At 48.0% G+C, this 17,083-nt stretch overlaps 1 protein-coding gene across 1 annotated transcript in view; it reads right to left on the bottom strand.

Moving 5' to 3' along the window:
* NCAPD3 (non-SMC condensin II complex subunit D3) overlaps positions 1-17,083 on the bottom strand; it is a 59,483-nt gene that overhangs the window by 13,437 nt on the left and 28,963 nt on the right. The window contains exons 19-27 of the mRNA XM_036862294.1: positions 16,902-17,017; positions 14,475-14,582; positions 12,292-12,406; positions 12,082-12,192; positions 9,704-9,942; positions 8,970-9,049; positions 2,655-2,792; positions 2,382-2,515; positions 1,997-2,196 (exon numbers count right to left, since the gene is read on the bottom strand). Of these exons, the coding sequence (XP_036718189.1) occupies positions 1,997-2,196; positions 2,382-2,515; positions 2,655-2,792; positions 8,970-9,049; positions 9,704-9,942; positions 12,082-12,192; positions 12,292-12,406; positions 14,475-14,582; positions 16,902-17,017 (1,241 nt within the window). The remainder of the gene's footprint in view (positions 1-1,996; positions 2,197-2,381; positions 2,516-2,654; positions 2,793-8,969; positions 9,050-9,703; positions 9,943-12,081; positions 12,193-12,291; positions 12,407-14,474; positions 14,583-16,901; positions 17,018-17,083) is intronic.

Genomic DNA, 17,083 nt, shown 5'->3' with positions numbered 1-17,083 from the left:
ATCAAGACAATATGGTACTGGCACAAAAACAGAAACATAGATCAATGGAACAAGATAGAAAGCCCAGAGATAAACCCACGCACCTATAGTCAACTAATCTATGACAAAGGAGGCAAAGATATACAATGGAGAAAAGACAGTCTCTTCAATAAGTGGTGCTGGGAAAACTGGACAGCTACATGTAAAAGAATGAAATTAGAATACTCCCTAACACCATACACAAAAATAAACTCAAAATGGATTCGAGACCTAAATATAAGACTGGACACTATAAAACTCTTAGAGGAAAACATAGGAAGAACACTCTTTGACATAAATCACAGCAAGATCTTTTTTGACCCACCTCCTAGAGTAATGGAAATAAAAACAAAAATGAACAAATGGGACCTAATGAAACTTCAAAGCTTTTGCACAGCAAAGGAAACCATAAACAAGACGAAAAGACAACCCTCAGAATGGGAGAAAATATTTGCAAATGAATCAAAGGACAAAGGATTAATCTCCAAAATATATAAACAGCTCATTCAGCTCAATACTAAAGAAACAAACACCCCAATCCAAAAATGGGCAGAAGACCTAAATAGACATTTCTCCAAAGAAGACATACAGACGGCCATGAAGCACATGAAAAGATGCTCAACATCACTAATTATTAGAGAAATGCAAATCAAAACTACAATGAGGTATCACCTCACACCAGTTAGAATGGGCATCATCAGAAAATCTACAAACAACAAATGCTGGAGAGGGTGTGGAGAAAGGGAACCCTCTTGCACTGTTGGTGGGAATGTAAATTGATACAGCCACTATGGAGAACAGTATGGAGGTTCCTTAAAAAACTAAAAATAGAATTACCATATGACCCAGCAATCCCACTACTGGGCATATACCCAGAGAAAACCGTAATTCAAAAAGACACATGCACCCGAATGTTCATTGCAGCACTATTTACAATAGCCAGGTCATGGAAGCAACCTAAATGCCCATCAACAGATGAATGGATAAAGAAGTTGTGGTACATATATACAATGGAATATTACTCAGCCATAAAAAGGAACGAAATTGAGTCATTTGTTGAGACGTGGATGGATCTAGAGACTGTCATACAGAGTGAAGTAAGTCAGAAAGAGAAAAACAAATATTGTATATTAACGCATGTATGTGGAACCTAGAAAAATGGTACAGATGAGCCGGTTTGCAGGGCAGAAGTTGAGACACAGATGTAGAGAACGGACATATGGACACCAAGGGGGGAAAACTGCGGTGGGGTGGGGATGGTTTTGTGCTGAATTAGGCGATTGGGATTGACATGTATACACTGATGTGTATAAAATTGATGCCTAATAAGAAAAAAAAAAAAAAAAAAAAAAAAAAGACTGCTGTGGCAGCAAGGCGGTGCACAGCCCAGAACAAAAAGAAACAAGAGATGGAAGTGGTACAGGTTAAATAAATGCGGAGCTAGTGGGAACGTGAGACAGACGGATTTGTGGGATGAATGGACAGGACCTGGGGACACATTGGATGTGACCAAAGTCCACTCCTTTGGGCTCAGAAGCCTTCAGGGCTCAGGTGGCAATGCAGGCTCGGTACCAGAACCTGGGCCTGGTGAGGACCACAGCTGTTGTTCAAATCCCAATCCTCGCACGCACTGGCCAAGCAGTGCTCTGTGCCTGGCCTGCCAGACTCTGGCTCCCTTTAGGGTAACTTGGCAGATAAAGGTGCCCTTCTCCACAACAGAGCCCCTGGGAACCACAATGAGAGAGACACGTAGGAGGAAGGAGAGACGAGCGATTCTGCCTGAGATGCCCGCAGCACAGCCAGGCCACAGGCTCGCAGGTCCAGGCTCGCGGGAGCCGCTGGAGCCACGGGCGCAGGTGGAGAACAGCACCCCCCGGTGAGCGTGGAGGCTGCTGGGAAGAGCGAGGCGGGGCCTTAGCAGACAGCCGGGACTCGGGGCAGGGGGCGCACAGGCCCCTTTCGGGAGCAGCACACTCACCTGGGAGATGAGCTTCTTCTGCGCCTCCTGCATGACCACGTTGGCCAGGGCCAGGTCCTCCTCCTCCACGAGCTGGTCCTTGTCTGGTTTGGCCCTCATCGCCAGCAGCTTGATCTCCTTTGAGCTGAGCACCTCAAACGCGTCCGAGAGGAGCTCGCTGGCTTCCATGTCCAGGGGCAGGACGCCGTCGGCAAAGCACGCTGGAGGAAGCAGAGATGGGCTTCTGAGAGATGCTGCCGGGGGCGGGGCAAGGGGGGATGCGCAGCCGGTGGTCCGTCGGCCTGAACGGCACAGCTGACGGCCAAGGACATAAGGGCCCCCCGGCTGCAGGGCAGCTGGGTCCTTCACACATGTCTCATCCCCCACACCGGCCGGTCCTGCCTACCCAGGATGCTCAGGCAGATTTTGGAAGTGATGTTGAACCGCTGCTCGTCTGTGAAGTGCTCCAGGAGGAACTTGTAGATTTTCATCCGCTTCTCCTTGTTTGTCTTCCCCTTCAGTGAGAACAGCCGCTTCTCTCTAGGGCAGAACAGGACCCTCTGAGCACTGCCCGTGGGCGAGGCCGAGAGGAATTCACTTCCAGTGGCAGCTGGAGCCACCCGCACGCCCAGGAGGTGACGCTGCCCGTCTCCCCGCACCCTGCCCCAGCGGCGCTGACCTCTCCGACTGGGGGAACCTGTTGTACTTCTCATGCTTCTCGTAGCTGCTGAAGTGGAAGATGCACTCGATGAAGTGCTGGAAAAACATGGCAGGGTTCCTCTTCAGCAGGAGGTGGGCCAGGCAGAACTTCCCAGTGCTGCGGAGAAGGGGACAGGGGACCGTGTGCTACCGGGAGACAGCCTCTAAGTCACACCAAGACCCTGCGACAGAGGGGACCGTGGAGAGGGTGGCGACAGCTGCACTCCCGTCACTCGGCTCCTCGGCCTGTCCTGCCCTGTGAACCCAGGTCTCACCACCAGCTCTCCTTGCAAAACTCACAGGCCGCTGTCACTGAGCTACACCTCACGTGCAGGACTCCCCCCCCCACCAGCCAAAACGGCTCCTTCAGGTGGACCCGCTGGCCATGACCACCCGGAGTGAACCTCACCCTCCCACCCCAACTTGAACTCTGAACCTTCTCGAGCACCGGGATTAAGCACAAGAGCAGGTTAGTTCGGTCAGCAGGACAAGGACCCGCCACAGGCAGCAACCGCTCGACCCAGGCTGCACAGGGACACATAGGGCCCAGTGCCCACGACCCCAAAGCAGGCACACGCGGACAGGCGAGGGAACGCCCAGGCCTGGCCTCCGCTCGGGGGTCAACCCAAGGCAGTGGAGCCTGGCTCTGATCGGTCACACCGGCCAGACCAACCTGTTCAAGCTCAATGGAACTTCCACCCGACAGGAGCCCCGCCGCTCTTGGGAGAGGAGCAGCAACAAGCACAGTCTGAGCACTTTGCTCTTGGCCTTGGGACGCGCGGGACCCCAGGAGAGTCCCTTCCCCCGATGCTCTCCTTCAGGCTAAGGGCGAAATCAGTCTGTTCACAGCACACACACCCACTACGAGCCAGAGGAGGCAGGTCAGAGATCTCGACAGTGAAGTGACCTGCTGCCAACAGCAACCCTCCGACTGTTCACCCTGACGCACCTGCAACCACAGCACAGCGAAAACTCTACCTACCGAAGGGAATTCCCTGGGGAGGAGGCCCGAGCGCCGTAAGCGCCCTCGGTCCACTCCACACAAACCTGCTCAGGCTCTTAAAGCAGGCTGGGGGCGGAGGCCACAGGATCAGAGGAGGGGCTTTCCTGACAAGGTTACTCTGCTAGACCAGCAGTGACCACGAATGGAGAAAACCGCTAAATAAATAAACACATCCCCAAGAAACAACCTGACTTCACCCGAGGTATCTGATGACAGTTAACCCTTCACGGGTTAACTTCAAGGGTTTTCACAGCTGCCAGACTTGGAAGTCATTCCTATGAATACATACAACCAGACAGAATCCAGCGATGCTTCTGCAAGAAGATGGGCTGCTTTAGGCTTCCATTTGATGTCAAATGCTCATCTATTCACTTTAGGTCAAGAACACGTACAGGTGGTGACTGATGGGCAAGCACACTGGTGAATAACCAGCTTAACTAACTGTACAAATAAATTCCAGTTTAGGGACTTCCCTGGTGGCGCAGTGGTTAAGAATCCATCTGCCAATGCAGGGGACACGGGTTCAAGCCCTGGTCTGGGAAGATCCCACATGCCGTGGAGCAACTAAGCCCGTGTGCCACAACTACTGAGCCTGCACTCTAGAGCCCACGTGCCACAACTACTGAGCCCGTGAGCCACAACTACTGAAGCCCGCACACCTAGAGCCCGTGCTCCACAACAAGAGAAGCCACCGCAATGAGAAGCCTGCGCACGGCAACGAAGAGAAGCCCCTGCTCACCACAACTAGAGAAAGCCCGCGGGCAGCAATGAAGACCCAACGCAGCCATTAGAAGAAAAAAAAAAAAAAATCCACAGTTTAACATAAATTATGCAAAGGAGGATTTGGATGCTGGGGCTGAAATCAAGTCCAGGGACTCGGCGTCACCAGAACAGGTGCACAGTCAGTGGTAAAACCCAGCACTAATTCTGCTGGCTGCATAATGACTGGGACTCACAGGACAAGATTCAGCCTTGACTGGATTAAGACTCACAGGTCCCCCACCAGCTCGACCAACTGGGCAAGAGGGACGGTTTTTTTAGTTTGTCAGCTGACAAGTTAAAAGAAACCAGCATCCTAATGATGCCCCTCTTAGGGCCGGCACCCTTTCTCACTCTCCTCACCCCACAGGACAGTTAACGGGGACCACACACAACAAACCACCAGGTCAGGGACACTGCAGATTTCACACGGCAGGAACTGTCTCATACGTAAAACAGAAGGAAGGCTAGCTAATCCCGAGTAATGCTAAGAATCCAATTCTCGGTTTCAGTCAGCCCAATGAGGCCACAAGAGAAGAGCCGTCTGGTCACTTCCTTTTTTAGATTTTTTTTAAAAAATATTTATTTATTTATTTGGCTGCGCCGGGTCTTAGTTGCAGCACGCGGGATCTTTTAGTTGTGGCATGCGAGCTCTTAGTTTCGACATGCATGTGGGATCTGGTTCTCTGACCAGGGATCAAACCCGGGACCCCTGCATTGGGAGCTCGGAATATTAACCACTGGACCACCAGGGAAGTCCCTCCTCTTTTAGATTTAGCAAGAATCATAAAAACCCCACTTCTTTCAGATGTCTTCCTGAGCAAATGCTACTCTGAAGCAGCTATCTGCTCAGCGAAGGCCGCCGTGGATGGACTCAGAGTCCTGATTTGGCCGTTCTCAGACCGGGATGGGGGCTCAGACCCATCCACACCAGGATCAATTCCCTGCATCCACACTGACTTTGACCCACGCCCCCTCGCTCTCTGGCCCTCCTCGCTGTCACCCTGGGCTCGCTTCCCAGGTCCTTTCCCGCCTGCCATCTTCCCGTTGTGTGCTTTGTGGTCCTGGTTCCACGACGTGTCGGCTGCTTCCCACTCTGTCCCTCCTCTTCATAAACAAGCGGGCTGTCCTCCAAGGATCCACAGTCCAGGCACGAGGACCACACTCCCCCCACACTTTCATTCATTCACGCACAAAATGTCCACTGAGTGTCTCCTCAGTTTCAGATGCGAGGGATACAGCAGTAAACAAAACAACCCCTGCCTCTCGGGGAAGCCTGTGTTCTACCAGGTGCACAGATGTTATGGAAACCGTACAGAATGTGTTGCCAAAGGTGGTGTGAAGCAGAAGCTGGCTGGGGGAGGGCGTGCGGGAGAGGAGAGGGCGGGCTGCTGCTGAGAAGCCACGCCCTCCACCAGGCTCCCGCGGGGCTCGGCCTTTCCTCTGGACGCTCCTGCCACGTGCCTGTTTTGACCACTCGGTAAGTGCTGCCTGGTTTTCTCCATTCCAAACCCCAACATCGCTGCTATGGTCTGAATCCCAGTTTGTATCCCCCCGAATTCTTATGTTGGAAGCCGAGCCCCGAGGGGGTGGTATTAGGAGGAGGGCCTGTGGGAGGTGACTGGGTCACGAGGGCAGAGCTCTCACCGACGGAGTGAGCATCTTATAAACGAAGCCCGAGTCCCTCCTCCCCTGCCGCAGCGTGAGGACCCGGTGCCGTGAGGACACGGTCAGAGGTCTGCTCTCTGGAAGCGCCTCCCCTCACACTCCCCACCTCCAAACGGGGAGGGGCAGTTCCTGCTGTTTATCGGCTGCCCAGTCTGTGGGACTTGTTCCAACAGCCCAGAAGGCCTGGGACAATCTCTCAGAGCCCTTTCAGTGTCCACACAGCCTCCTGGTCCCCCGGCTTCATCGACTCAGGGACCGCCCCCCACCAGGACTGTGTGTCACGACACCGAAGCCCCCACTTCTGAGGTCGGACAACCCACCCTCACCTGCCAACCCATGCAGCTTTCTGACTCCTTCATCCCCTCACGTGTCCTGCACGGAGCCCTCTGGATTCTCAGTTCCTCCCTTTTCTCCCAAACCAAGCCATCTCTGCCTCACTTCCTTCTCTATCTCCATGGCCCATCACTGTAGTCACCATCTTGCCCTGAACCCCTCCGGCCCCTGCCTTCTTGCACGCCCAAAGCATCTGCCCGGCTCCCCTGAAACAGCCCACCTGCCACCTGGCCGTCACCCTGACTGCTGTGCTACACGGGCACCACCTGGTGGATAGACGAGGAAACAGGTCATACAATTTTGTAGCCCTCATATTGGGGGTTTATAGGACCAATTAAAAATGCTGTGCAAGAAAACCATAATTCAAAAAGATACATGCACCCCAATGTTCATTGCAGCACTAGTCACAATAGCCAAGACATGGAAGCAACCTAAATGTCCATGGACAGAGCAATGGACGAAGAAGATGTGGTACACATATACAATGGAATATTACTCAGCCATGAAAAAGAATGAAATAACGCTATTTGCAGCAACATGGGTGGACCTAGAGATTGTCATACTGATTGAAGTAAGCCAGACAGAGAAAGACAAATATCATGATATCACTTACAGGTGGAACCGAAAAAAAAAGGGTACAAATGAATTTATTTACAAAACAGAAAGATTCACAGATGTAGAAAACAAACTTATGGTTACCAAGGGGGAAAACGAGGGGAGGAGTAAACTGGGAGATTGGGCTTGACATACACGTACTTATATATATAAAATAGATAACTATTAAGGATCTGTATAGCACAGGAACTCTACTCAATACTCTCTAATGACCTATAGGGGAAAAGAATCTAAAGAAGAGTGGATATATGTATATGTATAACTGATTTGCTTTGCTGTACAGCAGAAACTAACACAACATTGTAAAGCAACTATACTCCAATAAAAATTAATTTTAAAAAATGTCATGCAACTTTGTTCATGCCAGAATTGCCAGGAAATCCACCACCTGGACCAAAAATAAATTCACAGGGCTCTGCCGCTATAGTCTCTTGGGAAGGTCTGTCTTACCAGATACATATGGAAAAATTAAGGTGTTTAAAGTAAGCAGATAGGCCTGACCTTTGGCCTAAAAATAGAGGACAGATTAATTTAGTTTTTCAAAGCTTTTCAAATCATGCTCCACATTTTTACCGTGGTTCAAACAAATCCAGAATGCAGGGATAAAATGGAAAGGTTTAAGAGGGAGGGAGAAAATGCTACCAGAAGTACTGGTTTTCTCACTACAGTGGAGATTTCTGCCTGTCCTTCTAGTTTCCTTCTGACTCATGCTCTCGTCACCTGTGGCACAGGCCCTGCACGTGGTCTACGGAGCGAACAAGGCCGTAACATACACGTGGAGGAGCTGATGCAAGTGGGGAAGACACCGACAGGCAGGTTAAACATCCACCCTCCGCTCCCGGGCGTGTCCTCCCCAAGCTCCCCAGCACTGGCGCTCCTGCCTGACCCTGGGCCGCACGTGGCACACGGGCTGCAAGGCCGGCCTGGGACAGAGGGGGAAGGCGAGAGGGCACGGCGTAGCTGCCCCATCCCTTTCCCAATTATACACAGAAAAAGAAAGCATAGCAGCCTTAGCTTTCCTCTCTGACTCTAGACGTGCTAATTAGGATGTTAACCTTCTACCAGTTTACTATGTAAAATGTTTCTCCTTGGAAAAATATACCCAAAGGAAACCGAACAGAAATCCTTCCATGGAACTAGAGTAAACCACTGGTGACCATATTTGGAACCAGAGGGACCCAATACTATATGCTATTTATAGTTAATGAATCTGTAAAGACCTCTACCCAACTGTGGTAGCTTCTGCCATGCATTCAACATTCTATTTTCCAACTGCAGACTTGCTTTAAAAAGAATTACTCTTATAATATAATCAAGGTTAGCAAATTCTGTGAGATCATTTCTAAACCCCTTGAAAATACATCTTTAATTATAGAAGGATAAGAATTAACAGTGGCAAGGCCGTCCCCCTGCCTTCCAATTCTTGGGAAATACCCATTTCCAAGGAGCCTTGTAAACCATACCCTATGATTTCACACTGAGCCATTCTGTGTTAATCCCTAGAATTTCTTCCTTGCAGCTTCTGCAGTCAGGAGAAAGTCTGAACTCTTCCTACACCGGCCTAGAAGCCAACACTTACTGGCTTCTGCTCTCGACAGCTGACCACGGCAGAGGCCCACACTACTCTTCCCTCCTCCGTTTGGAAGAACAAAGTGTCAGCAAATATGGTCAGGGCTGGGATTATTCGATGGTCAATCTGGACAAGGGCTTCTTTGTTTTTTGTTTTTAAACTTACGTGAAAACTAAAGCTTTGTCACACAGCTTAGTATTTTAAAAACCAGCTAATTTTCTGGCAACTGCCAAAAGCTCACTAAATCCTAAACAACGCAACTCTAAACCAGTTTTAAAGAAAAAGAGATCTTTTCCAGAAACTAGGCCAATCACTCGGCCGGCTGGCTGGCGCGAGGAAAGACTCACCTGGCGATGTCTGGGTGCGGGTCCACCAGCGTGCTGACGAACCGGAAGAACAGGGAGCCCTTCCACTTCACGAAGTCCTCCTGCTCGAGAGAACGAAGGCTCACGCTTACAGGGGCCTCAGCACACAGCCCTCTGTCCCTGGGGCCGTGGGCGCTCACATGGGAGAGTGTAGGCAGGAGAGCCCGACCGTGACTCAGCGCCCCTGCCTGCGGGGAGGCGGCTGCACCCCGCACGAGACAGTGAGGGCATGGACACATCAGAACAGACACACAACACACTTAGAGATCAAACAGCATTTTCCCCTCACATCAGGCTACACATGCACGCTCGAGCTCTGTCCACGCAGACGTGTCTCTGCGGGATCTCGGAGCATGTCTGCGAGGTCACCTGGGCAAGCACGAGGGTCCTCATTGTACAAACGATGAAGGTCCATCTGGGAACACCGACCGTTCACAGAATCGGAACCAGACCTACTCGTCTATACGTGCTTTTCTCTACGTGCTGTTTACTTGTGAAAACAAACTTCACCCTGCACAAGGGGGTCTCTGAACAAACACCCAGAAGGAATATTAGGAAGTAACAATCTGTTTAAACGTCTGTCCAGAACGTCAGAAGAGTGGTATGTGAAACTGCACGTGAGCAAATACCTGTGCCTCTACTACAGTGCCGCCCGACTCCTACGCTGCTCAGACCCCCGAACAGGAGCGGCTGGCCCAGCGAGCCCTCATGCGCACCTGCAGGAGGTTAGTGAGCAAGAAGAGTGTCTGCTTGCGGATGAAGGGGTCCGAGTCCTTCAGACACACAGAGATGCTGGGGATGTACTTGTCCACCATGACCGTGTACCGGATGCAGAGGTCACACAGGACGACGATGGCGTTGTTGCGGACGGCCACATCCCCGCACACCTCCAGCTCCCGCACCAGGGCCGGGATGCTATTCTTCGCCAGATCCTCGTGCTGCAGGCACAGCTTCCCTGCCGCCGAGAAAGACAGACACCCTGACTAGACTCTCATTCTCTGCCTCACATTTTCTCCAGCTGTATCCTGCTATGGATTTTATTTAATCAAAGTTAAAACATCACATCAACAATCACAAACAAAAAATCCAAGGCAGACAGACCCATACTAAATATTAAGAAGTGCCAAATAACCCCGGGTTTCATGAGACAGACACTCCGAGATGTTCCTTCACTTCCTTTCAAAGTCAACATCTGAATTTTGGAGTTATCAACTTACCTGGAAAATGACCAATAAAATGTAACCGATGATACTTTTTACTTTTGATTATACACATAATTGATAGAAGCTAAAAAGTTTAATAATGAACTTGAAATCTGAGCTAGGTGAATACATAATCGTGTCATTTATTTCATTTCTTCTTCATAGTTAGGAGAAAGAAGGCTGTTGTTGAGTTTTGTGTTTGTGGTTTTTTTTTGGCCTGGGGAACATTTTGCTCTTATTTACACTTCTGAGATTTTTGAAAAATAACCATTATTACCAAAAAATTCGTAACACGTGTTGAGCATACACAATCACAAAAAAAAATTCAAATTTTTTTGTGAATACTGACAGAAGTCAGTCTTCTTAAGATAAACAACAGTGTGAGGTCATGCAAAGTATCAAATAAACTATCTCTTTGTGTGTGTCTGTGTTAGTTTCTGCTTTATAACAAAGTGAATCAGCTATACGTATACATATGTCCCCATATCCCCTCCCTCTTGCGTCTCCCTCCCACCCTCCCTATCCCAACTCTAGGTCATCGCAAAGCACCAAGCTGATCTCCCTGTGCTATGCAGCTGCTTCCCACTAGCTATCTATTTTACATTTGGTAGTGTATATATGTCCATACCACTCTCTCACTTCATCCCAGCTTACCCTTCCCCATCCCCGTGTCAAGTCCATTCTCTACGCCTGTGTCTTTATCCCTGTCCTGCTCCTAGGTTCTTCAGAACCTTTTTTTTTTTTTTAGATTCCATATATATGTGCTAGCATATGCTATTTGTTTTTCTCTTGCTGACTTACTTCACTCTGTATGACAGACTCTAGGTCCATCCACCTCACTACAAATAACTCAATTTCATTTCTTTTTATGGCTGAGTAATATTCCATTGTATGTATGTGCCACATCTTCTTTATCCATTCATCTGTCAATGGACACTTAAATTGCTTCCATGTCCTGGCTATTGTAAATAGAGCTGCAATGAACATTTTGGTACATGACTTTTTGAATTATGGTTTTCTCAGGGTATATGCCCAGTAGTGGGATTGCTGGGTTGTATGGTAGTTCTATTTTTAGTTTTTTGAGGAACCTCCATACTGTTCTCCATAGTGGCTGTATCAATTTACATTCCCACCAACAGTGCAAGAGGGTTCCCTTTTCTCCACACCCTCTGCAGTATTTATTGTTTGTAGATTTTTTGATGATGGCCATTCTGACTGGTGTGAGGTGATACCTCATTGTAGTTTTGATTTGCATTTCTCTCATGATTAGTGATGTTGAGCATCCATTCATGTGTTTGTTGGCCATCTGTATATCTTCTTTGGAGAAATGTCTATTTAGGTCTTCTGCCCATTTTTGGATTGGGTTGTTTGTTTTTTTGATATTGAGCTGCATGAGCTGCATGAGCTGCTTGTAAAGTTTGGAGATTAATCCTTTGTCAGTTGCTTCATTTGCAAATATTTTCTCCCATTCTGAGGGTTGTCTTTTCGTCTTATTTATGGTTTCCTTTGCTGTGCAAAAGCTTTTAAGTTTCATTAGGTCCCATTTGTTTATTTTTGCTTTTATTTCCATTTCTCTAGAAGGTGGGTCAAAAAGAATCTTACTGTGATTTATGTCATAGAGAGTTCTGCCTATGCTCTCCATCTCTTTATGATGTGAACTGCAAACTTATTTCTTCATTCCCAGAACTCAGCGCAGTGTCTCGCATACAGCTCTTGAAGAACAGACTTCATGGTGCTACATTATGAGTATAAAACAATCACAGGTTTGATGGTAATAAATTAAACAGGGAGTGTCCTGCAGAGCTGGGCGCTCCTACAGTTACCCCCCGAGCTTACAAGCTTATAAATCACAAAGCACACGTGGAGAGCCTGCCCCGTGTCTCCCCACTCACCCAAGGTGATGACGGCATGTGCTCTGATCACGGAGGGCATGACAGAGCCCTGGAACTGGGAGATGGGCTGGGAGGATGTGGCCTCACTGCCGCCTGGGTCCGACGTGGTCACTACGGGAGGGAAGGGAAGGGAGGAGAGGTCTTGCTGCACTGCCACAGGGCAAACCCACCCCGAGGCAGCAGGCGCGGAAGGCACGCCAAGGGCCTTACAATGCTCCGCGCTGGCGGAAGCAGCCAGGATGGACTGCATCAGCAGGAAGGCTCTCTTGTCCACTCTGGCTGGGCAGAGCTGGGCGACGTCTCCTAAGGTGAAAATGTACTTCACCTGCCAAGAGAATGGGTTTTGCAGTAAGAATAAGGCAAAAGAAAACGAACTCTATCTAGGTTAAGGCCATGTCAGTGGAGTACTTTTTCTGTCCCCCAAATTAAATGGCTGGTTTTTTCCCCCGCAACAACACACAGCCATTGTAAAACTCCAGTCACTGCTTCAACTAGGGTGACTGTATAGGTTTATCATCTATATCTAGATACTCCTGCAAGTCAAAGGGGTGCTGTGACAACAGAGTGGACCTCGGTGCTTCCGGGTAAGTGGGGACACGGAACAGCTGACTGACAATCCCACCACCCACAGACACCATCCTTGTTTTTCTGTATGACTTTCTTTTTATAGTCACACGGCTTCACGTTGGCTTTTCTCACACACTTGCCAATCACACTAGGTTGAAGTTTGTGATTCTAAATTTCAGTATCAGGCATCCTTTCATGTCAATATATACGATCAATATGTTTAATGACTATGTAAGTATGTTAAAAACTCTGAATGTCATCAAGGTTGACCGCACTATTACTATACATTTATGTTGACCTAATCCCTTCCTGTTTGCATCAGCTCTGATGGACACCTTTGTGCCCTGGGACAGTGTTCTGCCTCCTCAGAGGGGACGTGCGGGGTGAGAGGGCGTATAGCCTGTTGCACGCTTTAAACTCACTTCCACACTGTCCTCCTGCTTAGCTTACTAGTAAGACTCCTACCAGAACTTGTGAGAACGTGCTTCCTCAAGCCACCACTACTGTGTCTTTATTAAGGACCTTCAGCTTAACAGTTAAGTAATACTTATTTTTTTCAATTGCAAAAATACAAGGGGGATGCTAAATAAACAGCAAAATGTTGAATAAAGGCTTTTTAGAGTAAAAAAGTTAATAATAAGGATGTGTGTGTTTAAAGAGAACTGAACACACTGTATCTCAGTGGATTAGCGGCACATTTGAATTATATTTAAAGAAGAGTGAAGTAAACAATATATATAGGGCAAACTTCTCCATATATTTTGACCAAAGGGTAAATTTTGGTGACATATTTAACAGAAAAAAAAAAATCTTAGCGGGGAAAACTCACTGGTCATAGTAAGCATTTTTCTTAGATTGGGTCGGGAATCCCAGACAAATGAGTGGAGCAAGACCCTCCAGAGAAACCCCGGGTCGGGACCACTCTAAACACTGTGGCCTCTGACCCAAAACATCTGGGTTCTCGTTGATCAGGATATTTTTATTACCGAACTGGGTGTGTATTAATGCCCTGGCACAAAGGGTCTTCTCCTCCAACAAATCTAAACATGGCCATCAATCCCCAGGTCCAAGTGTGAGGGGGCAAAGAAGGAATTGAACACAGAAGGGAAGTGCTCTACTAATTTTCAAACACACAAGGAAAACGACTACTAGTTTTGGCGAAATGATGGCCTAGTCTGAAGGGCATAAAAAAGCAGCTCATTTTTGCCCTTATGGGACAGTGTCAGATGCTGGAATCAGAATCACGTTTTGCTGACAGTCAGCTACTTGAACCAGAAAACGGGCCCCACGTTCACTGGCTCAAAGGCACCTCTTCACGGCACAACTTCTAAAGCAGGGTTCCATGCCACACAATCTCACTGCTCCCAGGGCAGCAGCTTCTCCAGCTTTCAAATATCTCATTTGTTTTAGACATGACCTGGGAGCTGTTCTATAGTCTGATATTCAAACAGCTTGCCAGACACATTAGACAATTTTAAAAAAAACATCAAACCAACAAGCCGACAGAACAAAGAGGATGCTCACTTTACTCTTTTCTCACCTATTACTTCTGAGCTCACAACACACACTGTGTTTTCCCTGTCGGATCAGGAATCTCACAGGACCCACCTGGGAGAAGGATTTACCATCATTTTCCCCCAGATGACAAGTATGGGAGAGAAAAATGAATAGGTCACCAGTAAAAAGTTCTTCTGAAACAAGAGTAAGCCCCAGGCTAGGAAAATCCCTTTCTTGCTAAGAGTACTGAAGACACACCTCACACCGCCGTCTACAGGCCCGGCCGACGCGAGGAGGGGAGGAGGACGCTAAGAGCGGCAGCTACTCACCGCCAGGTCTTCGTTCATCCTCCCGGTCCCGTCTTCCTTCAGAACGATGTCGGAGAGGCAGCGCACACAGGCGGAGAGCACGTCCTCGCACGCCTGCACCAGTAATCCCTGCAGCAAGCCAAAGGCCATCTCTGAAGGGCACCGCGCATCCATCACACTGCCGCGACACACAACTTGCTCACAAGAAACTCTATGGCCTTCAAATGCATAAACCGCAAGCCACGGAAACCCCAGCCATCATGCTTTTGCATCTTTGCTCTTTCAGCAATCTGGCAATGCGAACTGGCTAAGTGGAATTCACGAAGAACACTTATGTATGCTCTTTGTAATATGCTGTATTTACTACAAACATACATATTTATGTATTATCTTTCTTTCTATTGTTACATTTGCCCTATAAGAGGGAAAGACATCTATTTAGGAAGATCTACTGCCCTAATTTATAAGAGATCTGTAATAGCAGTGCTCCTCCAATAGAGAAAAACATTGCAATTCTTCTGGCATATGTAGATGGTGAGTTAACTACTGTAATAAAGAGTATATTTCAAAAAGACAGAATAAAAAAGAACAGTTTTTACCCTCCTGAAATGTATTCATTAGAGACAAGTTTTCAGAGTCTCTTATTAGTTAAAGTGACCTCAAGGGGGTCCCACCTCCAGCCCACACATCTCACCACGCTTATGGGCCGAGGAGCTCGGTCACACCCTATAACCCGGAAGCCACTTTCCCCAGGAGGCCGTCCCTACACACCCAGGCTGAGCTGAGTGGCTCCGCCCTAGGACCGCCACGTTACCAGACACTCGCTTCCGTTTCAGGAATTATTCTAAGACGTTGGGATTACAGGTTAACGTGTAGGTCTCCCACACTATGCGGCAGGTGCCTTAGGAAGGGGCAGTCTGAACCACACCCCAGGGAGTGCCCAGCAGCAATACCACAAGACCAAGACGGTACTCTAAGTTTGTCAGATTGCTGGCAAACCATCATCACGATCCAGACATTCGCAGTCTGACTCGGCCTAAAATGTGTCAAAGCTATTGTCTTTATTAACGTTTTACAAAATGACTGCACTTAAGATGTTAACAGACTGCACAACCTGGAGCTTCTGAAATGCACGTGCTCTGTCCCAGCTTGGCTGAGTCCTTAGGCCCAGCACCCGGCTGCTAGTGAGAGGAAGACCTCAGAGTCTGGGCGGGGCCCGTGGTGCAGGCCTGGCTCCGCACTAACGAGCGACGTGCCGCCGACGCTTGGGGGACGGCGCCCTCACATTCTGCCACAGAACCTCCATTTTCTCCTACAGCATTCGTTCCTCATCATCAGCCTTTTGTTTTGTTTTTACCTGTTTTCTGCTATTCAAATATGCTCCCTACTTAGGTAATGTTCCTTATTTAAAAGTTTTTCACACACTTTCTTGGATCAGAGATAAACAGAAAATCAAATAAAGCAAGTATCCCCTTCACCAAAAAGTGCCAAAAGGTTTATGCCAGGAAAACACCAGACACAGAAAGAGCTGGGCATTTTTAATTAACTAAATTTCAACCTGTTTTAAGTCCTAAGCAAAAAATTTACAGTATATTGTCTTACTACAATGGTTAACTTATCAGGAAAGGACTTTTTAAAAAGAACCTATACGAGAAAATGAAGCTTAGGAAGGTGGCAGGTAGCTCAGATGAAGCAATAATGTTTTTATTCTGGGAGATTTAAATATATTTCAGCAATTATTTAAATTAATTTTTGACTTCTAAAATCATTATTAATAACCCCCAGTCCTAAAATTTTTCATTATGATTAGCACTGTCTAGGAGTATATTTCATGATAAAAACTGAATACATGGTAGTAAGATAATTTATCATTAGAGATACTTAAATGGATAGCTTTTGGGGAGTCAAAGCAACCCTCTGTGTCACACAGAACGCTGGTTTGGGGTTGTGATGATGAATCCATAGGGAATGTCAGCAGGAGGCTCTGGGAACTCTGGGGACAAGAGATACTAGGGTGACAGGATGATGACTAATCAGAAATCTTCTGGTCTGGAGGGAAGCCGTGACTAGGAGGAAACCACTTACACATCCTTGGAGTGAGGGAGGAGGGTCTAACAAGCTACTGTGAGCACCGAGGTTACGATGATTAAAAGACAACCTTGTAGATTCGATCTTGGGAACAGGTGTCCGGCTGGTGTGCTTCCTAGAAGACACTGGTACCCAGAACCAAGGAGGTGACCTCCTAAAGGAGCTGTGTGTCTTCAGCAGCCAAGATCTTCTTGGGGAACGTCAACTGCTTGTCACGTAGGTGCTTCCTTGGAGAACTAACTGATGGGGACCACCTGCCCTGCCAGGGCTCCGCGGAGAACACGTCCCCAGCTTCAAGGCAGAGCATTATGTCTACGTACAGACAAATGACAGACACACCCAGGAGAGTCTGTAGCGTACCTGCTCCTCCGCTGGCGTCTCTGCAGATGCTCTACAGAGTCTTTGCAAAGTATCAACAGCTGGGCTGATCAACTTTGGTGACCACCAGAATCCATTCAGCTTACTTTTGATAACATCTAAAAAAGAGAGTCAATTCCCTTGAAGTTTAACTCTTAAAAAGATATATAAAGTGAGAGGCAAAA

Source organism: Balaenoptera musculus, chromosome 8 (assembly GCF_009873245.2).
Source record: "Balaenoptera musculus isolate JJ_BM4_2016_0621 chromosome 8, mBalMus1.pri.v3, whole genome shotgun sequence".
In the NCBI taxonomy this organism is placed as follows: Eukaryota; Metazoa; Chordata; class Mammalia; order Artiodactyla; family Balaenopteridae; genus Balaenoptera; species Balaenoptera musculus.
Note: the sequence above shows the minus strand (reverse complement) of the source record. Positions and strands in the feature narration are given on the sequence as shown.